This window comes from Chrysoperla carnea, chromosome 1 (genome assembly GCF_905475395.1).
Source record: "Chrysoperla carnea chromosome 1, inChrCarn1.1, whole genome shotgun sequence".
NCBI classification, from domain to species: domain Eukaryota; kingdom Metazoa; phylum Arthropoda; class Insecta; order Neuroptera; family Chrysopidae; genus Chrysoperla; species Chrysoperla carnea.
The window spans coordinates 48378849-48404337 of record NC_058337.1 but is presented as its reverse complement, the minus strand read 5'-3'; the positions used below and the strand labels follow the sequence as shown (position 1 = coordinate 48404337).

General features: G+C 28.1%; 1 protein-coding gene across 1 annotated transcript in view; it reads left to right on the top strand.

Moving 5' to 3' along the window:
- The window catches only part of LOC123305307 (short neuropeptide F-like), a 105168-nt gene that overhangs the window by 60583 nt on the left and 19096 nt on the right, over window positions 1-25489 (top strand). The window contains exons 2-3 of the mRNA XM_044886993.1: window positions 7134-7194; window positions 23994-24110. Coding sequence (XP_044742928.1) covers window positions 7191-7194; window positions 23994-24110 — 121 coding nt within the window. The 5' untranslated portion in view covers window positions 7134-7190. The remainder of the gene's footprint in view (window positions 1-7133; window positions 7195-23993; window positions 24111-25489) is intronic.

The window sequence follows — 25489 nt, the reverse complement described above, 5'->3', positions numbered from 1 at the left end:
GCTACTATAATTTCAGATACTACAAAATATTTCGAAAGCCATGTAGTTAAAGTGCGTCAAACCTTTAAAAAACACCTTCATTTTGATTGTTGAACCGGAAAATGAAATAATAAACAGAGTGTTCCATTTAAAAAACACAACTTTGTTTCATGTCGCGTTTCCAGAAAATTACGAAAATTATTTTAAAATGTGCAGCCTATAACCCCCCATCTATTCAGACGTAGTCAAAATGAATAAAATTTCTACTGAAACCTTGACTGGCGTAATACATATTTTTTTTAAATAAAACTTTCTATGAGTAATATCCTACCCTATCCTATCCTATCCTGATTTGTAAAGCTTTTATTCTTTAAGTGTGGGCTACCAGAGTAAAATTTTAAAAATTTCTCTTGTTATAAAAAGAATATTATTTTTGTAAGTAAAAATTATTAATATTTAATATTTTTTGAACATAGAAACATGCATTACAGAATCCGTCTGTACATATAACCTTTTAAAATCTCTAATATAATAAAATATTTGATGGATGAACGATTGGATAGATTTTAAATAATATTTTCATGTGCTTAACATATAACATCCTCACGATACTATTTAGTAGTAAGCATTTTTTTTATGTTGTTAAAATTTATTTTTTTTTTTGAAAAAGAATTTGTTACATTTAATTTTTAATTTTATACATCATGATGTGACATTAAGAAATTAAATTTCTGGTATAAGAATATCAAATGATTTATATATTTAAGTATCATATTATCATTATTATATCATCTCACTCCATATCATATATTTCCATATTTTTTTGTCATTGTTGTGTTGGTACGTATGTATGTATGATGATAATCATGACAATGATGATGATGATGATAATGATGTTCCTGTGACACTGTGAAACGAAAGAATGAAATGGTGTTGATAAAATGATATATGTTTTAATTTATATATATATATATAATTTTTTAGAGTAAATGTTTAGGTGAAATGTAAATATATTATAAAAAAATTTACTTCCATATGCGCATATTTGTCCTAAAGAAATCAATACAATTGATTACTTATTTAAGCATACTCAACCAATCTATGTAGGTGTGTGCTACCGATAGCACTATTAGTGTTTGTTTCTAAAACTGAAATGTATAATATTAAATTGAAGTCCCCGATACAAAAGTAGTGATGAAGGAGACCAAGGCCAAAACCAAGACTGCATTTGACTATCTTTGTTTAACAACTTTAGTGAAATGGCTTTAAAATCTTTTTTTTACTGATTGGTCTTGGTCTTACAAGTGTTGTTTGGTCTTCTATATGTGAAAGAGCTAGATCAAAGTACAACATCAAGTATTCTAGACAGAAGCAGTTAATTACAAAAGAAGCAACTATGTATAAGACAAAGAGCAAAATGCAAGCTTAAGTGTGTAAGATAAAGACAATCAAATTAGCCTTGTTTTGGTCTACATTACTATACAAAAGGGAAAGTTTAAAAAGTAAAAAGCTCAAACATTGATCTCATTTCTCACTATTGCGTATGCAATATCTCATTATTCAATACCACTCATAAATTGATCTCGTGTTTTCTATTGCTAAGAAAATCTCGCCTGGGACTCTCTGCAAATTAAATAATTGATTTTCTTGAGTCATAGCTAAGAACACTCTCGATCAAATCATTAATTTGCTAGGTACGATGTCACTGCTGAGAAGTTGATACTTCCTGATCATTAATTCAAATCACGTAAAAATTTCCAATCATCTACCTCAATTTGGCCACTTATTCATTTTTGATCAACCACCTCTAAGAAGTTAAGTGGGAGGTCATCTCCTCTGTTAAGCGGTGATCGTAAGGCTAGTATTGAGGCAAAAAAGAGTACGGGGCTTAGTATTTTGTATTATGGTACTTTTTAACGTTTGTTTATCAGCATAAATTTATTGTAAAATCAACTAATAGCATTTTTGTTTAAAAAAATTTTTGAAAATATAAACTTTGTACATTTGGTTAACTTAATATCATAACATTAACTGTACTTTTCTAATACTGCCATGGAAAGGGCTGAAATGCATTTAAAGATAAGCTAAACCAGCATGGTATTTGCAGTTTCTATGTTAAAGCAATGGTACAATTTTTTTTTCGACAGAATTTAACGAAAAATTAAATTTAAGAATTTAATAATGCTTACTACTAATTCCCAAAGTTTCAGAAATTTTGACCGTTTAAAATGGGAAATAATTGTGCCAACGTCCCAATTTCGATCAATTTACGTCAAAATTAATATCTCGAAAGTGAAAATTAATTTCTAAATTTTTTTTTTAGAATTTTATTGTATAAACATTTTTTTCTACTTTTTCTTCAATATATAATAATATCATAAAAAATAGTTGGAGAGACCGGACATTTTACATGCTTTAAATGGGACATGACCCTCAAAATCGCGAACTTTGTCTTTAAATATCTCGCGATCTAAACGGTCAAAAATTATGAAATTTTAGGAATTCATAAATAAAGTTATTATAAACCCGAGAAAAAAAATTCGGCCAAATCTGTCGAAAAGTGATTTCATGCTGGTACTACCTTAAACTACCATCAAAACGGAAGCCTGCATTTTTGAATACTCCCTAAATATAATTCAATATTTTTTAACTATGTATACTTCCAATTTATGTCAAAACGAATTTGTATTCAAAAATACGGGCTTCCGTTTTGATAGTAGTTTAAATCTTCATTTTATTGGACTACATCTATTAATTCGTCAATTTCATAAATATGATGGGAGTGCAAATAAAAGCATTGTATATATATATTGCAAAAAAATACTTCCACCACTTATTTTCAGGATCTATAAACATTTACATTTCAATTATAATATGATTTTTAATTTTTACTTAAAATTCATAAAAAGAAAACTGTAAAGTAAATTGTTTTTAAATTTAAAATCGGTTTAAAGTCTTAGGGGGGAAATTATATTCTTCTTTTTAAACAGTTTTAGTTCACCTGATATTCAATGTTTTAGCTTTCCCACGCATTGTATAATGCAACATGTCTGCGTTTCTAATTTTAGTGATTTAAGTATACGATTGCAAAGAATCTAAATATTTATTCAAATTTAAGAAAAAAATACAATGAACATGGAAGTTTAACATTTTCCACTTTACATGTATATACTAGGCGTGTACAGATATTAACATATATCATATAGTCGTAAAAAACAATCTATAGAGTGGTACATAATTAACTTTATGCGTATAATTGTAAATAACTTTTCCTTCGTTATATAATTATTCAATTCCTTTGAGAGTTTTCGAAATGCGACTGCTGCACTTTATTTATGAATATATAATTGTAAAAATACAAAAAATCGTTTCATATCCTGCTTTGTACGGGTATATTAAATTTGTATACCCTCCAAAAAGAGTAATAGAAGATACAAATATTAAATTTAATCTTAAGAGTGTAATGCTTAGAAATATTGATCGTAAAAACGGAATTTTTGTTGTCATTGTATGCAAAGTAGGTGAAGGAGACAACTAAATCGATCGCAGCGCTGCTCTTTTATAATTTCACATGCTTTTATGAAAAATATGACTATTTTTCAATTGTTTTTATGTAATTTGTATTGTAAATTTCAAATTTGAAAACTTTTGAATAACAACAAATAAGTAAATTTTGGGGTACGAAATTCTAAAGTCGCATTTGAATGGCACAGACAGACAGACACACACAGATAGCGGTCAAACTTATAACACCCCTCTTTTTAGCTCGAATGTTAAAAATAAAAGCCATGTTTCAATGTTAACCATAAATACAAACCATAGACTTGCATGTCCATCCATAAAATTATATTCATACATTAGTGTGTTATTACTATAGAAACTCTGTCACAACTCTGTCCCTCCACCCGAGGCCAGTATGGCTATCTTTTAAGCCAGAAGAGAATCAAGAAAGGTTTAATAACAAAAAAATGTTGAAAGAATTTGATGAATATTGGAATTTGGTAGAATTAAATGTAACCTTTTAGAAAAAATTAGTAATTTTATTATTTTTATGCACTTTTGTTATTACATACATTCGTATACTAGCAGCTTTCCACCCGCTTCGTTGTAAATTCAATTTAAAAAACAAAGACTACTACGTTATAGCCTATAATTTAAATCAAAAGCGTCTAAATTACGAAACACGTCTTGCATGAATTCTGTTAAAGAATGTTGATGTAAAATTTGAAGTTAATTGAACAAAGGAATCATGTTGTCCCATACAAACTTTGCCCCTGTTTTACAGCTCATTAGGAGTAAACTTTCAGAAAATCCTTTCTAAAAAAGCATGCTTACGTCATACAAAGAACACACCCTCCAAGTTTCAGGTCTGTACGGTCAGTGGTGTAGGCTGTGCGTTGATCCGTCAGACAGTCATTCAGGATAAAACATTTTATATGTATAGATAATCCTGAGACTAACATATAGTTTAAAATCTTTACAAAGCAATACTAGTTATTCACCATCCTATATACATAAATTTAACTTTTAAACACTGGTTTTTGTACTGAATCTTTATCATTTTACATGTTTGTGAGACATACGGGTATATAGATATTTTTTGCAAGTTTAATAAAACTAAAAGTCAACGGATGGTCATAGTGGCTTAATTTTTTCCTCAGCCCTTTTTATGCAGCTCATTTCCGATCGTAAATTAGATGTAGTAGCATGAAAACCTACTTATGAAAAAAACCTACACATTATATTTCTGATATTAGGTGCTCTGTATACGTTTCAATAAATAAACCGGGAAAATTAGTTAATTATGTCCCCGGTCTATAACTTTTTTGGGTACTGATTTATCATATCGCATGGATGTAATAGGTAAATAATATCTTTACACGTTTGAAATAAGACTCAATATTTCAAAAACTTGCTCCGACTCTCAAGACAAAAACTCATAATATGTCTCGATATACAAATAATTATTAAGTTTATTTTAAAAAATATTGTTATTGAGTACTAATTATCATAACGTATTTATGAAATGGCTAAATAGTATCTTTAAGCGATTGTCGATTATTATAACTGATTGATTATCTCAAAAATATGCTCCAGCCCCTCAACTCGAAAGCTCGCATACGCTTATGATATAAAATATTATTAAATTTATTTAGTAAATTGTTAAAATATATTTAATAATTATATTTATCGTTTATCTCCCTTATCGTTTACTTCTTGACACATATAAATGTTATTTATAAGAATAATAATTTTATGTTAGCATCATAATATTTGTCCTCATTTGTGGATGCATAAAATTATTAATATTTTGTAGTTTAACGCATTTTCTTCTTAATAAAATGTATATAAAGTTAGTACAGACGTAAATTACGACATACAAAATATTTAGAAAAATTTTCCAAGAATCTTAAAATTATATTCTTAGATAGTTTAAGTGCTAAGCTCACCTGTAATAATAATAAGGAGGTTTATATCGTAAAGGAAATCAGATCACTATAAAAAGATTTTAAAAAGGTCAAAATGCTAAAGTAACCCGAAATTTAAGATATTTTTATTAATAAACTCCTTTATGCAACTCTCCCTCCCTTTCGGGGGCCTTACAGACCATTTTTTAGCAAGCTTTATAAATTTAACATTTTGACCAAAAATTCGAGAACAGCTACCCCAAAAACCCCTTTATAATTCATTAAAAGTCTTTGCTTAGAAAAAGTGGTCTATTTCATTTTGGGAGTCTTTCAGACACCCGAAAGGTAGGGGGAGTTGCATAAAGGACTTTATACATAAATATATCTTAAATTTTAGTTACTTGAGCGTTTTGGCCTTTTTAAAATCTTTTAAAATTTATCTGATTTACTTAATGATATAAACACTCTTCACCCCAACGGCGCGGGGGTTAAAACCAAAAAATTCCGCTGTAAACCATAAAGACTTTTTTTAGGATAATTTTCTAAAGCGAAAGCAAAAAACCGCAAGTCATTACACCCAGCAAACAATTTTGTCGAAAAAAAAAGATTCGTTTACTATAATAATAGTGTACTTATGTATAGATAGTGTAGTTATGTACAAACAGAAAACGGTCGAATTCTGATAAAATATAATTAAATAAATACAAGATAACATAAAATCAACCAACAAAATTTGAACAAAAGCTAGTCAGAAATAAATTAATGGAAGTTTAAAAAATTTAAGAATGCTAAAAATTTTTTTAATACGTACTAAAATCATTAAAAAGGACACAATAAAAACTTAAAATGCACAAACAGTAAGAAATAATTTTGAAATAATTTCTTTCCTTGTAAGCAAGCTTTCAATATTTTCTTTGTGAAAAATTACGTTTTGAAGATACGCACTTCTAAATTATTTGCATTTTTTAAGTTTTAATTTTGTAAAAAGGTTTTATTGTGTCCGTTTTAGTGATTTTAGTCTTAACGACTGTAGTGAATAAAAATTTTTAATTTCTTAATTTTTGTTGCACATACGTTTTGAAGTCAACACCGTTGATTTGTTGTTGATTCTCAGCGAAGGATATGGTTGGCGTCGACACTTAATTATTAAACGTAATTATTCGCAAAGAAAATATTAATGGAAGTATTCATTTCAAAATTATTTCTTCGTTTTTTGGATTCGGTTCTATTTTTAGTAATAATAAAAGTTTCTTGCTTTTCAGAGGTAGATACTGTATTTTTACTATAATGTGAAAACTACTTTTTTTAGGAATATTTAGATTTTTCTGTTAAAGACATTGGATATGATAAATCGTTAACAATTTTCCAAGCCACTATTTTTCGTATTTAATTAGACAATTAGATTTAAATTCATGCATCATATTTTGCATATAGGATTGATATATATTAATATTAAAATATCATAATTTCAATCGATAATTATAAGTATACACCTATATCATCTAAATATTATTTAATTACAGTAATTACACAAAATGTTAACTAGTTAATTCACGTATGAACAATTTTAACAAATTATGTTGTCATGATGCTAGTTATATGGATAACTTTAATAATTTAATAAATAAAAGTTACTCTGTAGGCAATAAATAAATATGGAACACTTTATACTTAGTTGTTTATTATTAGAAGTATTTAAAATTACATTATTGACATCCATCACTAAGTATGTATCTTCTGTTTCAGATCGATTTTGGTTTATTAAACCTTAACATTACCACAAACCTTCATTCCAAAAAATCCATGGGTAAGTATTTCAAATTTTTTATTTCAAAGCGTTTAGTCTTTTCTCCAATTGCAAAATATAATTTCCTTTCAACTTTCGATGTCATTTGTATGCATTCTTTCAAGCATTCTTTTCAGTTCTCGATTCGCTTTATTGAAATTATTTATTTTATTCATTATCTTTTCCATTTTTTCATTATCAAAATTGCTTACCTTATATATTGTATATATACTGTATATATATACAACGTTTTTTAAACGAACTAAAAAGTATAAAATAATTCAATAATTTAAATTATAATACTTTTTATACAGTTTATTATAATTATAATTTTAATCAATTAATTACATAAAATGTTCCCACCTGCCTATTTGTACACACAGCATATAAATCAATCGTTTGTATAAATTAATCATGCATTATGAACTAGAAAACCATTTATAGGTATGAACATGGGTAAAATATTATTATGGGTTATTAATAAATTTAGAGAAGTGTATGTCTGGAAAGCAATATCGTATATTCAAATTAATTTTCCAGAACTTCTATACCAAATAAAAAGACTTTATTTCTTATATTTTTTAATTGTTTTCGTGTTTTCAGAGAAACAATACGCAATTCATACACTTTAAAAATCATAAAAATTTTAAAATATGAAAGTTATATTTATCTGCTAATTGACCAACATGACGATGTATTAAGTCTAAAAATTTGTGATATTCCTATTGCATTATTTACATATCAAGCAACTAAATATTTATAGTGAAAATACTGAGATTAAGTACTTAATATTTTTGATAGACTAAGTGTATGATATTTATACAAGTCAAGTCGCAATATTCATTAATGAAATATAGTTTTTAAAAAAAACCTATAAACCACCAAAGCTCTGATAACTGATAAGCAGAGAACTACTAGTTTAGACAGTAACTGATAGCAAAAATCGAGGTTTCTGTGCGTTTGTTCATTCAATTTGAACAAAAATGGTCTTTAAAAAAAAAACTACTTTTATTGATTTATTGTAAATTTTTTTCGAAAAGTGCCTAGATTTCGCAGAAACAATGATACGAAAATTCAAATTTGAGTAAAACTTTTCAGTCTGTCTTTGCCTAAGGTGTATAATTTGCGGAAAAATGTTTCAAACAAAAAGTATTACTTTTTTACTCAATAACAACTTTTTAATTTAATGTGTTCATCTATCGATTACCAGTTATGAATTAAAGTAAGCTTTTCATTCAGCTTGGAAACCAAAGCCAAGTTTAATGTCTAAGACAGATGTGCGCCCAGATGATTTTCAAGCATATGTCAACTTAAAAAAGCTTTCTTTTTTCACCATGTATATTTATTTTATGAACAATTGCTTGTTCATATGTCGGGCTTTCTACAAACTAAGAAATAATATAAGATTACGGCGCGACATTTTTAAAATATTCTTGTTGCAAAATTGATTCTATTATCAAGAATACAACGTCTTCTAGCTCATGTTAAGTGAAACCGTCAAAATATTTAAATAAAGTTTTAGATTTATGGCCTTTCAAAAGAAATGAAGCGGTAGGAAACTGAAAGTCTGAAACTGATCGTCTGTCTGTTCATAGAGACTTCAGAATTGGGTCCAGAAATAAATAAAGTGTTTTATATGTAAATCAGATTTTAAATTTCGTCCCAATCCGTTCAGCCGTTTCAGTATGATAAACACTTACAAATTTTAATATTTTAATATAAACCTTTCAAAATCCAGGATAGTATCACCATATACCTATAGTTTGACAGGATCCTGAGTATTTTAAAATAATTAAATCTAGTTTATAGAACTACCCAAGCATTATGCATCATAGTATATGTAACTAAAATGCCCTCATAAAGTGTGTTTTCTTAGTATTTTTAAAATTCCATGATAGAGCTATAATTCAGCGGCTTTCCGTTATAGAAATAAATTAAAATATCTGGGCGAGTATAAATTGAGAGAGAATGGAACTGGTGACAGAATGGAACGCAGTTTTATGTACACCATAAGATGGTGTAGAGAAAGATAAATATATCATCTATGTTATCATAAGTAATATTACAGTATTGAATAAGCCTATCCACCAGAAGTATTGTGGATATTGCCAACCAGTATGGATCTGACGTCCATACTATATTGACTCATCCGCCTTAATTATTGATTATTACTACTATTCCCTCAAAACAGTACACAGTATGGCGTTCACACCGATACTGACATGGTGATATCCACAAAACATTTGTTACAATGTAGACAAAAGTCATAAAAAATTATTATACAGGACCTACGAAATATAAACTTTCGTTAAACATTGACCTCCATCTATATAAAACTGCGTCACGTTAATAAATTTTTAATTATATATTGATTTTCTTCATCATATATATTCTTCGTCTATGACATCAGTAAGCTGCGTTCCAATTTGAGCTCGACCTTTGCTGTAAATTTTTAATTATATTGATTTTCTTTGTCATATATTTGTATGATATGACGACTCAGACATATCCAGTGCTGGATTTAGACTTAAGCCCGTGAAGCTCGGGCCTAGGGCGGCACAATCTTAGGGGCGGCAAAATATTCGAAAATTTCAAAAAAATTTCGAAAACCAAATAAATGGTGGCCGAAAAGACGGCATATCAAACCGAGCCTAGGGCGGCATCAAGCCAGAATCCACCACTGAACATATCACAACAATATTATGACATTTTTAACAAAGACCATTTAATTATAGTTACAACATTGTGTTTCATCATATAATAATAATTCAAGTAACAATTTCACAAAGTGTTTTACACACTTGAGCATTAGTTTTTAACACCACTTATACATTCTTTTCCCTACAGAACTGACTGACTTTGCATTAAATAGTATAGGAGTTGACATGCATTTTAATGAAAAAAAACCGGTCCGATGCGCGATGGCTGATGATGTTCATAGTTGGTTCTAATACAAGACTATTCCCTACACTTGGACAGGAAACCAGATAATTTCGAGAAATATGCTTATAAAAGTAAAATAAAAGTTTTTATATGGCTTCCAATCTGTATGTTATCAAGCAACGAATTTGAACCACGGGATCAGACAAAAATTTCCCTTTCCTGCAATCAATAATGTCTATGATGATTTATAATCCCAAAAAATAAGTTCTTTACACATTGTACGAAGATTTCACCCAGCTGGATGTAAGACAATATAACTTTATTTCAGTTCAATTCAATTCAATTAAACATTCTTTTTTTAAACAATATAAATATTGTACAGAACATGCCATTAAAAGAGATAGGGAAAATGAAAGGAAGAGGGAAGTATGCAGCTATGGCTGACTTTGTTAGGAACTATCCCGTTATTAACCTTCGTGCAAACCTAATAGAAAACGGTTCAGACGGTTAACACTTTTTCAAATTCATGTCATCTCCTTAATAATGTTAGTAAGTGATATGTATATAATATTTTCACCTTTATATGGAAGATAAAAAAGAAGAAAGCGTCTTTTTCTCTAGGATAACCATATTACATTTATTACTACTCTACATATAATATCATTAGTAATGATTCATTAGTTCTGTGTCCCTCCTATGACTACTTATATACACTTTAATTACTAACATACGTGAAGGTAGTGCGTTATGCACGAGCCGCACTTAAAATATTTTTTTCTTTTTGTTATATGTCATAATTAACAAGCCATGGAGTGGGTCTGACCCTTGAGGTTCGCACGAATAAATACCCTATATAAAAAAAAAACCCGACCGACTAGAAACCACTCAACCGAATGTTATGAAATTCTTTTACGCTGTTATACGTTTCGATCGACACCTCGACAAAGTCGATATCATTTTTGGTTCGTGCAATATCGGTCAGGAAAACAATGCCCACGAACGTACGTTAATGCCTTGCCCTGACCATGAAACGTACAGATATACAAATAACTTCTTCCTATACTGGGTAGTTAAAAAACTTACCAAGTGTGAGTTAAGTTCGCAAAGAGAGAATTTCACTATAAATTTTCTCATAGCCTTTTACACCACAGAGAAATAACTTAAAAATCATTTAACCGTGTTCAAAAGTTAATGTTATAAAAGAGAAAAAAACTTCATTAATTTGGTGGAAAATTAAAACAAGTTAACAAAATATATTAATTAACTCTATGTTAATGAAAGACTTATTCAAACGGGGAGGGAGGTGAAAAATTTGCAATTTCCCAATTTTTGCAATTCGAAACATCTGTAATAGCCCGGCTTGTAATTTTGCATACCACATGTTCTAAACTATAAATAAGTGGGAAAAAATTTGGGCGAATATTTTACACCGTCGAACACCGTATGATTTAAAACATGCAATATAAATGAACACTGTAAACTACACAGTTGATTATCCAGGGCACACAGAGTCCGAGTATAGCTCCAAATTTGTTTTTTAGTAATAAAATAAGTGAACATTAGGTACTTTTATCGATTTTTACGTTCGGCTTTGCAACTTACACAATTTGAAATCTTTCAAAAACCCCGCACTGATATTATGGAAGTTGGGTCTCGGTTAAATTTGCTCATATTTCGAGATTTTGGCATCCTGATCAAAACTTCCGATGGGCACAACGACTCAAATACAAACTTTTCTGATCTGTGGGCGTTGGAATGTCAATAATCGATGTGTATGCTAAAGAAATATGCACTTTTTTAATATTTTAGAAAAAAGCAAATCATTTACTCAATGATTATACACATTCCAACGCCAAGAACCCAAAAACTTTTTATTTTTGACTATGCAGGAAATCTATAAAATCATCCAATATGAGCAAATTTAAAACTCAATCCTCATAAAATTAGGTCGATGTCTTTTGCATTAAATCCGAGTTTGCCCCTTTTATATTCCCTGATTTATTTTTGGACGTTAAGTGCGACTCGCACACATGACCAAACTTGTACATATAGGTATAACAAACAGCTGTCTAACCAACAGTAGTTACATAGTCATCTTATATTTTATACACAAAGTAAAATATTATCATTTATTTTATAAAATATTTCACATCTTTAAATAAGAACACACAATGTACGTAGATAAATTACATGAAAAAGTCTAAATAGGCTTAATATCATCTACTTAGAAACTACAATATATGGGTTGAAGGTATTTAATTATAATCTGATTCTGATTTAACTAATATCAAATAAATATTCCATCAAACCATTTCTAGAATTTTTATTTCTACATATAATCAACTTTTGAAAAAAATATACAGAATATTTTATTTAACAATAAATAATCTACACAGGTGCGATACTGTTACCAAATTAGTGACGAGTAATGTAATGACTACCTACATTATAATCAATTAATTAGTTAGTTATATTACAAAAAAAATTCTCATTTATAATAATTTAATATTATTAGTTAAATAAACATGCAGGGTAAGGGAATATGGCACGCCATTTTACTATTTAATAGGCAAATTTTTATCGAGAAAAAAATTAATTATTTATTTTTTTTCAATCAGAAATTTTATATTTTATATTTTATATTTCGTAAAATAAATCTTAGTAAAAGAGAGATTGATATAAGATAAGATGAGAAAAGAGAGATGAGAATTAAAATTATGATGATAACATAATAAAAATGTATTTTTATTATGTATCATCATAATAATAATGTATTATTATTATGATGATACATAATAATAATACATTTTTATTATGTTATCATCATAATAAAAATGTATTATTATTATGATGATACATAATAATAAATCAGTTAATTTTATTTGAATTAGATTAAAAAAAAATTATTGAATTAAAATTATGTACATAATGGAAATAGACAATTAAAATTATGTACATAATAAAAATGATTGAATTAAAATTATGTACATAATGGAAATAGAGAATTAAAATTATGTACATAATAAAAATGATTGAATTAAAATTATGTACATAATGGAAATATATCGCACGCCGTTTTACTATTTAATATGAATTAAAATTATGTACATAATAAAAATGATTGATTTAAAATTATGTACATAATAAAAATGATTGAATTAAAATTATGTACATAATGAAAATGATTATTATTATGATGATAACATAATAATAATGTATTATTATTACGATCATTTTTTTTCGGACATTAAATAGTAAAATGGCGTGCCATAAGGGAAATTATTGAAAGCACTGTAAAAATAAAACCCATAAATTTCTCTAAATTATCTTAACCTCTTAAACTACATAAAAAGCATACAAAGAATTAGGTAATGAGGAAAATTAATTTTATTATCAAGCAAATTCATTTTTTTCTTCTGTCCATATTTTTTGCGGGTCATTCATTGTAAAAAATTACCTTCACGCAATTTTTCATCACTGAATAAGCAAATCCAACAAGAATTGGTTCAAAACTTACTGAATATGCCCTTTAGCAGATGCATTTTAGAAGGATTTAAACTAAATTTACCAAATTAGCTGAATTTGCTTAAGAACACAATTATTCTTCTTCAGTACCTACTACAGTGTTTTCAAATTTGTAACTGTCTACCCAATCCTGTACCGTCATAAACCCCGAATACTAAATTATATCGAATTTTTCCATAACGTACAAAAACCGACGAATTAACTTGCACTCTACCAGTAATTATAAAATATTTTACATACTTACTATACCTAATTTACAAAGTTCACACAACAATTATTTTACATAATATTTTTGGTACACTTTATTGCGAACAAAAAGTATGTAATATTATTACATTCATCTCAAAGCTTTACACACTTTTCGTGGATTACACCAAAAAATGTGCTAAAAGTCATCATAAAATATTTGTTTTTAGAGTCTATACAATAAAAATTTAATAATAGTTTCTCTCTAAGACTATTAACAACTTTTTATTGAAATGTTTTTCGAAAACACAATAGATTCTGCACAGATAAATCTAGACGAAATTAAATCTTAGCTTTAACTAATACGGTTCTAGCAATTTTTATATCGTTTTAACTATCTACATCAATCGAATGAATTCGCTGATACCCAAATCATTCCATGATGCAACAAACTTATTTGAAGCAAAACTCATTTGAAGGTTGAAGCAAAACATCTTTACAATAGTTTTAAATGATAAGCTCCCAATTCATTAACTAAAATAATACAATTTTTTATAAGAATAAATTTAATTAGGGTTGGTTTTTTATCTCTATTAAATTAAATTATAAATATTTTATAATTATGAGATATGAAATAATTTTTCTTTGTTTTGAGGACCCGTATGTAGTAAAATTTTAATTATTTAGTACAAAATTATTAATTAATTAGATAAAACATAACAAAGCTTACCTTGATATATATTTGTCACCAAAGTTAGCAGAGTAACGTTAGCCCATGAAAATGTATTATAGAAAATAAAATTGTGTTTGAAAATTTACCAATTACTTTGACGGGAATTGGTAAACTTAAGATAGAAAAATTAATGATAAAATACCAACTTCCAGTTTAATTAAATTAAACCATGGTATCAGTAGATGTTAAAGTTGATTTATAAACATATAAATGACAACATTTTCCAAATTTTAGTTACAGCACCTACTCTCAATATAGTTTGAGAATCCGATGAATCCTTAACGATTGCGGGAATAGAAACTGATCTAACAAAACCAAACTAGAGTTGGAAATTTGTATTTAGGTAAGTTAGTGCAAAAAAGTTATTTTTGGAGATATCAATTTCCCAGCTCCCATCACCCCGTTTTTATTTCGAAATATTGAAATATGGATTTTATCAGTTTTAAAGGCTTTGCGCACCCTTACAGCCCACAAACTACGAAAAAACGAAAATTACATTTCAATAAGAAGCACCTTATTATAATAAGACATATTTAGGCAAAAATATGACCTTATTGATAGAGGATCTAAACGCTGCTATCCGGTTTAGCTTTTCTGTCATTTAAACCACCACTGCTATAATGATATGGCTCACTTAACTGCACATAAAGGACATTTGGTAAACCATAAATTTTCTTATTGATTGCTGTAGGTATTGCTGAAGTTTTTGTATAGCTACTGAATTGATTTTGCTAACTTTAAAGACATATCTTTTTACTATGGGTATATCAATAATAATGATGTTAGTAACTAACCATAACGCATGTTAATTTAATAGTATTTTATTGTTTCTATTAATCATGAAAAATAATTCAATTATTTAGAATGTTTCCAGACATATATATGAGACAATATTTCCAAAATATACTTTTAATTTCATAACAGTATTGGATATGACAATACATTTACCCTCATTAACCCACAATATTTTTTCGTGTTCCCGTTAAATTTGAAACAAGAACCCAAGCATTATCACACTTCGATAATTTATTTCCTTGATGTAACGACCAGATATCTATCACCTTCATAGACGTAAACATTTTTTTTAGCTTTCATACAGCAAATCTAGGCCAGCTTAGTGGCGGTACGTTTTGTGTAGTAATTAACCATAGAAACTTCACACCACATTACGTTCCTGGCCTTAATAAACTGATAGGCCTTGTTCCTTTCGCATCATTAAATGACGGCAATCTTTTTTTCTAGTTAATGTATAAAATGTCTTTAATTAGTAAAATATTCCTTTCTTTTTACAAGGATTTACATATAAATAACGGTCTTTGATTATAAAAGTCATGCAGCAAAATTCGCAATCCAACTATGTAGAAACTGCATCATCATGTCAAAACAATTTACAAAGTCTTAGAATATTTCTGTTTCGATGCTTCTCCGACCTTCTTTCGATTAATGTAACTAAGATAGTTATAATACTTAAATTTGAAAATTTATCGATGAATATCCATAAGATAAATAAAAACTTCTATCATAAACAAACTTATTGTAGAAAATAAACATTCGCATAGTTTATCATTATTTCTGCATATCTATGTTTGGCATTCACAGTGTCAAACTTTTTATACCCTGTTTATATTAAGTATACCTTTATCAAGGTATAGGTTTAGTCTCAAGTTTGTAACGGTTAAAAAACATTGATGCTACGTAAAAATATTATCAAAGATAATAAATGAGAACTCTACGATATTTCAAAATAAATTTCGATTTTTGCCCCAATTTCTCGAGATCAGTTTTTGTATTTTATAAATACGTATTTCGACTACCAAGTAGTCATCATCAGTATGAATTAGCTAGTCGTGATTACTCTTATGTTACTCGTTGCTAATTTGGTGCAGTCCGCCACCTGCATGACTACTTGGTAGTCGAAATATGTATTTATAAAATACAAAAAAAAATGATCTAGGAAATTGAGGCAAAAAATCGAAATTTATTGATTCTACGAACAAAATTTTGGTATGGTTGTTCAAAAAATCACCTAATTCGTCCATTGGTGGATACGATAACTCAAAGCCGAAAAGAGAAATCTTGTAAGCCGTTTAGGTGGAACAAAAATTTAAATGTAAAATATGTTCCTTTTAAATTTTTGTTCCATCTTAAACGGCTTACAAGATTTCTTTGTTCTATATTGCACCCTCACAGATACACAGTAATGTTTAGGAAAAAATGTTTCAAACAATTTTTTTATATGTAAAATATGTTCCTTACAAAAAAATTGTTTAAAACATTTTTTCCTAAACATTACTGTGTATCTGTGAGGGTGCAATATAGAACAAAGTTTTGTTGTCCATTTTCTTCAAAACTATAAAAAACTAGCTGACCCGGCTAACTTTGTACCGCCTAACAGTCGATTTTTTTTTTAAACTTATTATGCTATTTGGGACACGGGGTTAGCTAGTAAGATAAAAAAAGAAAAAAGAAAGTCAACAATTATGTCAAAAAATAAAAATTATAAAACACTTAAAATTATTTTAATGGTCACTAAACAATCACTATGAAAATTACATTAGAGTTAGTGAAATAAATTGGTAGCTTCAACTAGCGCAGAGATTGTCAACGTTTTGAGTCGGAAGAGAAAGAGTTACAATTTACAAAATTTCAAAGTTTTTAAAGAGCCACAAAAATTTTTCTTTTCAAAAATAAATCGTACATGTATTTCCATAAAAAAATTTTTTGATAAAAAAAAACTAATCTATTTATACTTAAGAAAAATATCTATATATACAGCGATGAATTATCAGGTTAATGGAGCAGCATCCAGTCTCTAAAAACGCAACGTGAAATAAAGCACACTTTGTATATGCATTGAATGTTTAAAATGCCAACACCATGCACTTTTAACATTTAAAATCGAGAAACGATTGACATATAGAATTGAACAAAACTATACGTTGGACATGAAACTCTAAAGCTTCATTCATTTAATTAAAACTCAAATGCAATTTTTCTATATTTATTCAAGAATATTCGATACCTATATTTAGTAGAAATTCCATCGAAAATGGTATTTATATTCATTTTTAATCAAACTCGACTATAACAGTTTCTCATTTCATTGCATTAAAAGCCAAATAAATTTAAAATGAGAAAAACGAAATAATGGTACAGAACAACAAATTACATGCTCATAAAAATAAAACTAGCAATGTGAATGTTTAGAAATTAAATAAATGTTTCCTTTTTATTATAGTGCAAGATACATAATTACCATAGCTAATTGAGAAAAATCCAAAGCAAAACAAAATAATGAATTAGTAGATCTGTGTGTACTAGCACCCTCAAAATAATTTTAGGTAATGTTTAACTGACTTTTTTTGTTTTTTCAAATCATGACCACCAATTAATTGTTTTTTACCATACTTATAAATGTTTGATAATTTTTTTGCTGATGCTCGAAAACTTGCAACACGAAAATATTAATTTTCCGGATTTTGGCACTGATTTTTCTAGCCTGTATTGTTGTCATTTTTATAGTTTTTATTCACCGGGTCTAAAATTTGCGAAAATTTTGCAAAACTCGTATGTGCATTTAAATGGCACGCAAACACGCGATAACGTTTGTGCAAATGATGGATATAGGCATAAAAGTAGGGTATTTTTTTTGAAATTATATTAAATAAGTCAAATACATCGTATATACATCCGTTTTGTTTGGTGGTGGGTATAATGATTTTTGCCTCTGTTTTTTGTTTATCTACCACCTAGGACTAGGTTCACACAAATTTTTGCCTTCATACAAGTAATTACAAAAACTTTATGCTAGCTTTAAAACTAATAATTTTTTGTCGACTTCTCATACAAACAAGAAAGGTAAGGTCGATTTTATTTACCCATTTCACCAGTTTCCTTCTAACAAACTTCTCAAACTTTTACGTGCTCATTTTTTTAATTTTATTATCCTTAGTAATGAGCCGAATTCTCTTTGGCTCATGAAAGGATTTTGGATAAATGATCTGGTAATTTTGGAATATACTTGCATTCTACTTTTGTCATATCGATGCCCCAACTGTATGAGTACATCTAATAGCAAGACCCGGTCTAAATAACACTACTGGTCCCAAGTTTTTTTCGATATTGTAAACGTTAAACGTTTTATTTCAATCGATATTAGTATGTTATTGTTGCTAGCTACATCATATTAAAAGCAGATGTTCCAGTCCTCAAAGCGCGTGTTTATGTGCAGCCACGTACGGCAGAAAATGACGAGCAATTACTATTATAAACATAAGTTATAATGTCCTATCTTTCTGAATGCTGATGAGGTTGGTAGAGTCTACAGTGTGCATCACTACTGATATAGCCTCGCTTGTGTCTAATCCATAGAATTAATAACATATAACCTCTTTGGTCTAATCTACTGAGGAACAGTTCAGTATGTATGTTGTATGTGTATAAAATTATTTTCTCATCGAGTTGTTTTCGGATACTTATTCCATACGATACCATACGATATTCTAAGTATCATTTGCTTAGAATGTATATTTACAATATATTGACATCTTAAAGATTGTTTCCATATTATCTGTGTTCTTATTGACATCTGAAAGATTATAATAGATCTTTAGGAAATGGGGAATGCCTTGAGATGATTTCTCAACGTCTGCAGCTCTTCTATTTGGGTTATTTGGGATGATGAAGTAAAAATTGTGCCCTCATGGAATGGTTAGATTTTCTAAATGGTAGTCTCTACTACTTGGAAAAACAAGTTAAAGCAAAAATTCAACATGATGGTCAGCCCATTTAACAATTTTCAGTCCTTTTGACAACTTTTCGCTACCATTAAAACCATAAATCGTAGACCATGTATTGTTGAAAACTGTGTGTTACTTGCATTACGAAAAATCCTGTATAATATGGATTTCGTTATAAAGACGATATATATTATCTAATATATAATGATTTTAAACTATAAAAAACTTTTATTAAATCATTTGAATTGTGAATCGAATATAATTTAAATAAATGGGTATTATTATATTTTCATATTGAAAATATATTTTCTATTTGCATTTTCTGTATGCCAGCATTTTATAAGCTAACAATAAATGCGTATTATTATTAAATATACATAATATATAATATATAATACTAACATTTTGATGATATGTGTGGATTCATTTATTTTTAGCCGACTTCAAACAAAACGGGAGGAGGTTATCAATTGACTGTATTTTTTTTTTATGTTTGTTACCTCAGAACTTTCGACTGGGTGAACCCATTTTGATGATTCTTTATCTATTTGAAAGTTGGACATCCCGTATGGTCCCATTTATTTTGGTCCAATTCTCCTACAACATCCATGAGAAAACCATAAAAGTCTTAAATTTGCATTAAGTATGCACGACAAGAGGACGAATAACTCAATATCTCGATAACCGATTTCGATGATTCATTTTTTAGTGAAAAATTAGTTAGTGTACTTCAGATTCACTAAAAATCACAAACTAAAAAAAAACTTTTAACAAAAAGAAAACCGACTTCAAAAGAAAAACTTTTCCAAAATAAATTAATATGCACTAAAACGTAAAAAAATAACGATAATATAATGTTGTTAAAATTATTGTAATTTTTGCAGTCGGTGTCAGCCAAGCTAATGTAGCAAATTATTCTGTCAGAGTTGTTTCCTTGGCTGACACCGACTCCAATAATTTTAGTACAATAACAATATTAATTTATTTTGGAAAAGTTTTTCTTTTGAAGTCGGTTTTCTTTTTGTTAAAAGTTTATTTTATAATATCAATTTATGATTAATCTTCTGAATTATATACATATATTCGAATCAAACCTATATTATACGAAAAAATATAATATAAAAATGGCAAGAATAATTCATTTGATAAATCAATTTTGATAAAGCCAAGTCATTCTATTGAAAAAAAAAATTGACATAAGTATTTAACTACTTAGAAAAGTGTCAGAAACGATTTTATTTTACAATCTATCACAGTATATTTTTGACAATTTCAAAATTTAGAATTTTGATTTCCTTACAATTCCACAATTGGAACCTTCTTCTTTTGATTGGTAACAAGCGAAATGAACAAACCTTAAACATTTTTATTTTATTATTTATGTTTTCATTTGAGTTTAAAATTTTTATATTTCGATTATAGAAGCGCAGAATTTTCCATACCAATTAAGCCAACATGGAGCCAAACAATTTGTTAAAATTATACAAAAGAAGGAAATAAATTTCAATCCTTCCCTAGGATAATAGTATGTATAAGTAAAAAAAAAAAAATGTATGAATCGAGAGCAAACACTTACAAATATCCGTTCATATATTGATTAGATTTACACTCATATTAATGTGGTGTAACCATCTGCTAATATAATCTACTCTACTCGTCAGAAAAACTCACTTTCTACTCCAATTGTATAACTTGCACTTTTTGTAGCACACTTGTTTGAATAGTTTTTCTTTAATGCCCCTCCTTTGAACAAAGATAAAATAATTTAACATCTTTAAGTAACATCTTTTAATTTTTTCAAATTTCTTCTATACAGTTTTTGCAAATGTGAAGTTTAAAAAAACACCCTGGTCTCGTTCGATTTTTAGGAATAATAGGGTATTCCACTATTTTTGAAAAAGTATTTCAAAATGTTGATTTTGCGAATAAAAAGCCACCAAAAATTTATTTCGGAAAAATACCCACGCTTTCTTGCCAAAAACTTAAATTAAATTTTAAACTTTTTTTAAACTATCAAAAACGCGGGCATCCAATATGATGACGTAATATGGATATCACTATACGAAATAACACAAATAAGTTTGACAGATATATTCATAGACATCTGATTATAATATAAATATAAATACTTATCTATGTATATATTATACCCAACTGGCAACACTGAACTAACTGATGGTCTATGACTCATACCGCTATGACATCACAGCAGGGCTTACCCGCGTTTTAGGTCACGTGATATACAGTTTAAAAATTACGATTTTTAATTTTAATATTTTAAAAGAAAAAAGTGCTTTTATGATTCGAAATCAGAATATTTAAGTATATTTTTACATAAATTTTAACTTTTTTCAAATTTCATAATTTATTTTTGACTAACGATAATACCCTATTGCGAAGATAACATAAAAAATTTTAATAATTTTAGGCAAAGATAATATTTACTTCGTGACCAATTATTATTATTGAAATTCAAAACAAAATAAAGAAAATTAATTACCAGATATAAATTATAGATTAATTTTTAATGATTTTTGATGGTAATAAAACGCATTGTATTGTATCTAAAAACATGATTTTTACTTCCTAGAATAAAAATGTTAATATATTTATTATACGAAAGAAGTCCCTGCTATCAATAATATAATTACGAGAGATAGCAGTGTAACTAAATAAATAACATAAAGGGTAAAAAAAGTCTGGACTGTAACGCACTGCAATATTTTTGAGGACCACTGAATTTACTAAAACATAACTTCTGATTCTCATTAATTAATGAAGTTTCTGAGCTTATATGCCGCTAACAAGAAAAAGGAAATTTTTACAAAAGCGTAAAAAATTTCATTCATCGAGTTTCAATAGTTTAGAAATATCGTTGATCTTGAAATAACCAAGCATTGATTAACATTCATCTCAACTGAAAAAAACAATTTTTACATAATTAGTTGGACTTTTTAAAATTTTTTTCGGGCCAAAAGTTTTATATACATATAATGCATTCTTCTTAAAATCAGTAGATTTCAAAAATCATATTAAACAATGTTTTTAATCCTTTACATTAATTATCGAATCGGATTGGTGTCAAACTAGGATTAATAAACCAACAACTCGAAGATATCAATTTATTACAATCGATTTTCGATCTTTGTTACTTTCGGAAAAGAAATTTGAATAATACCTACACAGAAATGATGCCGCGATGATCATATTTTTTAAACCACTGTCAAACTTATAACACCTCTCATGTTGTGTCGGAGATAAAGAATTACGTAATACCACGAAGCGGCTCAACAGCTACAATATTATGTATCTTATAATTTGTGTAATAAATAAATGTGATAATATTTCTCTATCTTCTAGACTATAATATCACATACCTATTTATACATATAAATAATATTATATAACATGATTTCATTTCATTATACATTTCACACATAGTATTTTTATTGATTCTATATAATCGCGAATACTAATTATTGAAGCACGCACATAACAAGTTTTCTAAATGAAATACACGTGTCTACAATAAATATTTTTATTATACAATCAAATCATTTCAATATTAAAACAAAATTAAATAATAGCAATAAAATAACGAACGCAATTGAATAACAATGATAACATAAATTAAAAAAATTATTTTGTCTGAGCATCGCATAACGTCTATGTCTGGCCTGGATTGATTACAAAATGTTTATTTGAAATTCACTGGAACAGAATATTAGTATAAAATAGAGTGTCCATGTACTTTTCAAAAATCCCCATTTGACATGTTCACCATAAAATGATTAATTATATTACAATTTATAATCCACTACAGTGGACCCGCGATAATCCGACAAACGTTTTGCAAGGTAATGTCGAATTATCGAATTTGTCGGACTATAGAGTACTGCCACAAATCTCCTTGTAATCCGGAACTTTTTGAAAAAGAATGCCTTGTAATCCGACAAATTACATATCAAAGTGATTAAGATTTTCTAATTTCAGCCACGAAGAATTCATGTATTTATAAGAAATCTGCATTGTAATTACCGTTATAGTTATGTCGGACTACAAGGTGTGCCGGATTAGACAGGGGCCGGATTACTGCGGGTGTACTGTATTTAGTTTATGATAAATATTTTTATTTTATTAATAGATAATAATAATAACCTCAATTGCAATTTTCACCTTCGAATCCAAATGTCTCAGAATTCCTTCCTATTAGACCCACAGAAAAATTATCTGAAATTCTACAAAAAATCATTAATCTTTAATATTTCTGCAAATATTATACTAACAAAAAAAATACTAGAATAATAATTATTGGCTTTATTTATTTAAGGTTTTGCTAATAATAAAATTTATTTAACATAGTTTTTACGCGTTGATTTTGCCAGCCTTTTTAGCACATCTTGACACTTTAGAAAGCACGTTTGTACATTTTTTTATGTCACGGTCAAGATTGACTTTCCTAAGATAACGGATTGCTTAAGCCGAGCTTAACGACTTAATACGTAGAATGGACAGTTAGTTTCCAGGATGCTTAAAAAGCTGTGCTGCTTTAAGCACTGTTATGATTTAAATTAAAGTAATAACTGAACTTTATAAGCGAAAGTACTCCTACGACCATATTTACTCTATTTAAACGGGATAGAAGTCGTAGATTCAATCTCGTAGATTTTAATAATAAATTTTCGTAAACTATTTGTGATTAATCCAATTATGTAGTTGTAAGTAAAAACAGTTAATTTTGATTTTTGTTTCAGAAAAAACAACCAGAATGTATAGCTTCCCTCTTATGAAATGCTTTTGCATTGCACTATGTGTATTGATCATTGCAACAGAAATAACAACAACAGCACCCACATATGCTGATTACGAAAGTAAGTATAATGAATTGACTTTTTTTAATTATTACCAAAAATTGTATCATTTCAAAGCTTGGTGAATAAAAAAATATCCTTGAAAAAATAACATTAATTTGATTCCAAGTCACGTATTTGACTTGTTTTTAACTTGTATTAAACTTGTTCCACGCAAATTATGCAGTTCTACACTATTTTCTGTGCAGTTCTAAAATTTCGCTTTAATAATAAAATAAATAAAGAGGTTTAACTCCTTTTTTCAGATATCTATCTATAACAGAGGCCTCCCATATCATTATTTTTAATCTTTATCTATTTAACCGACTTCAAACAAAAACGGAGGAGGTTATCAATTCGACTGTATTTTTTTTTTTTTTTTTGTGAATGGATTTTGATGATTCTTTATCTATTTGAAAGCTGGTGCTTCCCGTGTGGTCCCATTTTATTTTAGTCCAGTTCTGACAACGGCATCCCGTGAGAAAACTCCAAAAGTCTTAAATTTGCATTAAGTATGCACGACAAGAGGACGAATAACTCAATATCACGCCAACCGATTTCGATGATTCTTTTTTTAGTGACTAATTAGTTAGTGTACTTCAGATTCACTAAAATTCACAAAATAAAACAAATTCCAACTCCAAAAATAACAATAATTTTAACTACATTATATTATCGTTATTTTTTTACTTTTTAGTGCATATTAATTTGTTTTGGAAAAATTTTTCTTTTGAAGTCGGTTTATTTATTTATTTTTTATTTTAAACTACATCCAATATACAAGTAAAATTTATATGATGTGACAGTGACTTCGTTCTTATCCATGCAAGGACAGTGTGATCAATTTTACCGCCCCATTAATTATAACTGCTTACGCTGTCGCTGCCTGAACCGGTTAAAATTCCATTAAAAAATTAAGAACACTGTAACTATAATTGTGCACAGAATTTGTTTTTTCGACCGAGAATCGATTTTTTCGAAGCATTCATCAAGGATCTTGAATTTTTAACTAGTGCAAAACGTTTTTTATTTTAATAATCTTTTGAATTACACAGGTACCATTCAATTTCGGTTTTTATAAAAAACAAAGTTCTAAATTAGGAACACACAAAAAATGTAGATAGATAATATCGATAGACTGACACATACAGAAGAAGGTCAATCAATTCTTATTAGCTGAACGATAAAAACATTTAATAGTATGGGAGAGCATTGTACCTTGGATCACAATTTATATTTATATGGTCTTTAAATTAAATACGAGATGGAGATCTAGCCTTATAAGAACCTTTATTCATATATATTATATATTTAGACAGTTTCAATTTTAAACGGCTATAGATAACAACTAAATTTATATATTACTAACAAGTGTTTGCTAATATAATGCTATAATTTTC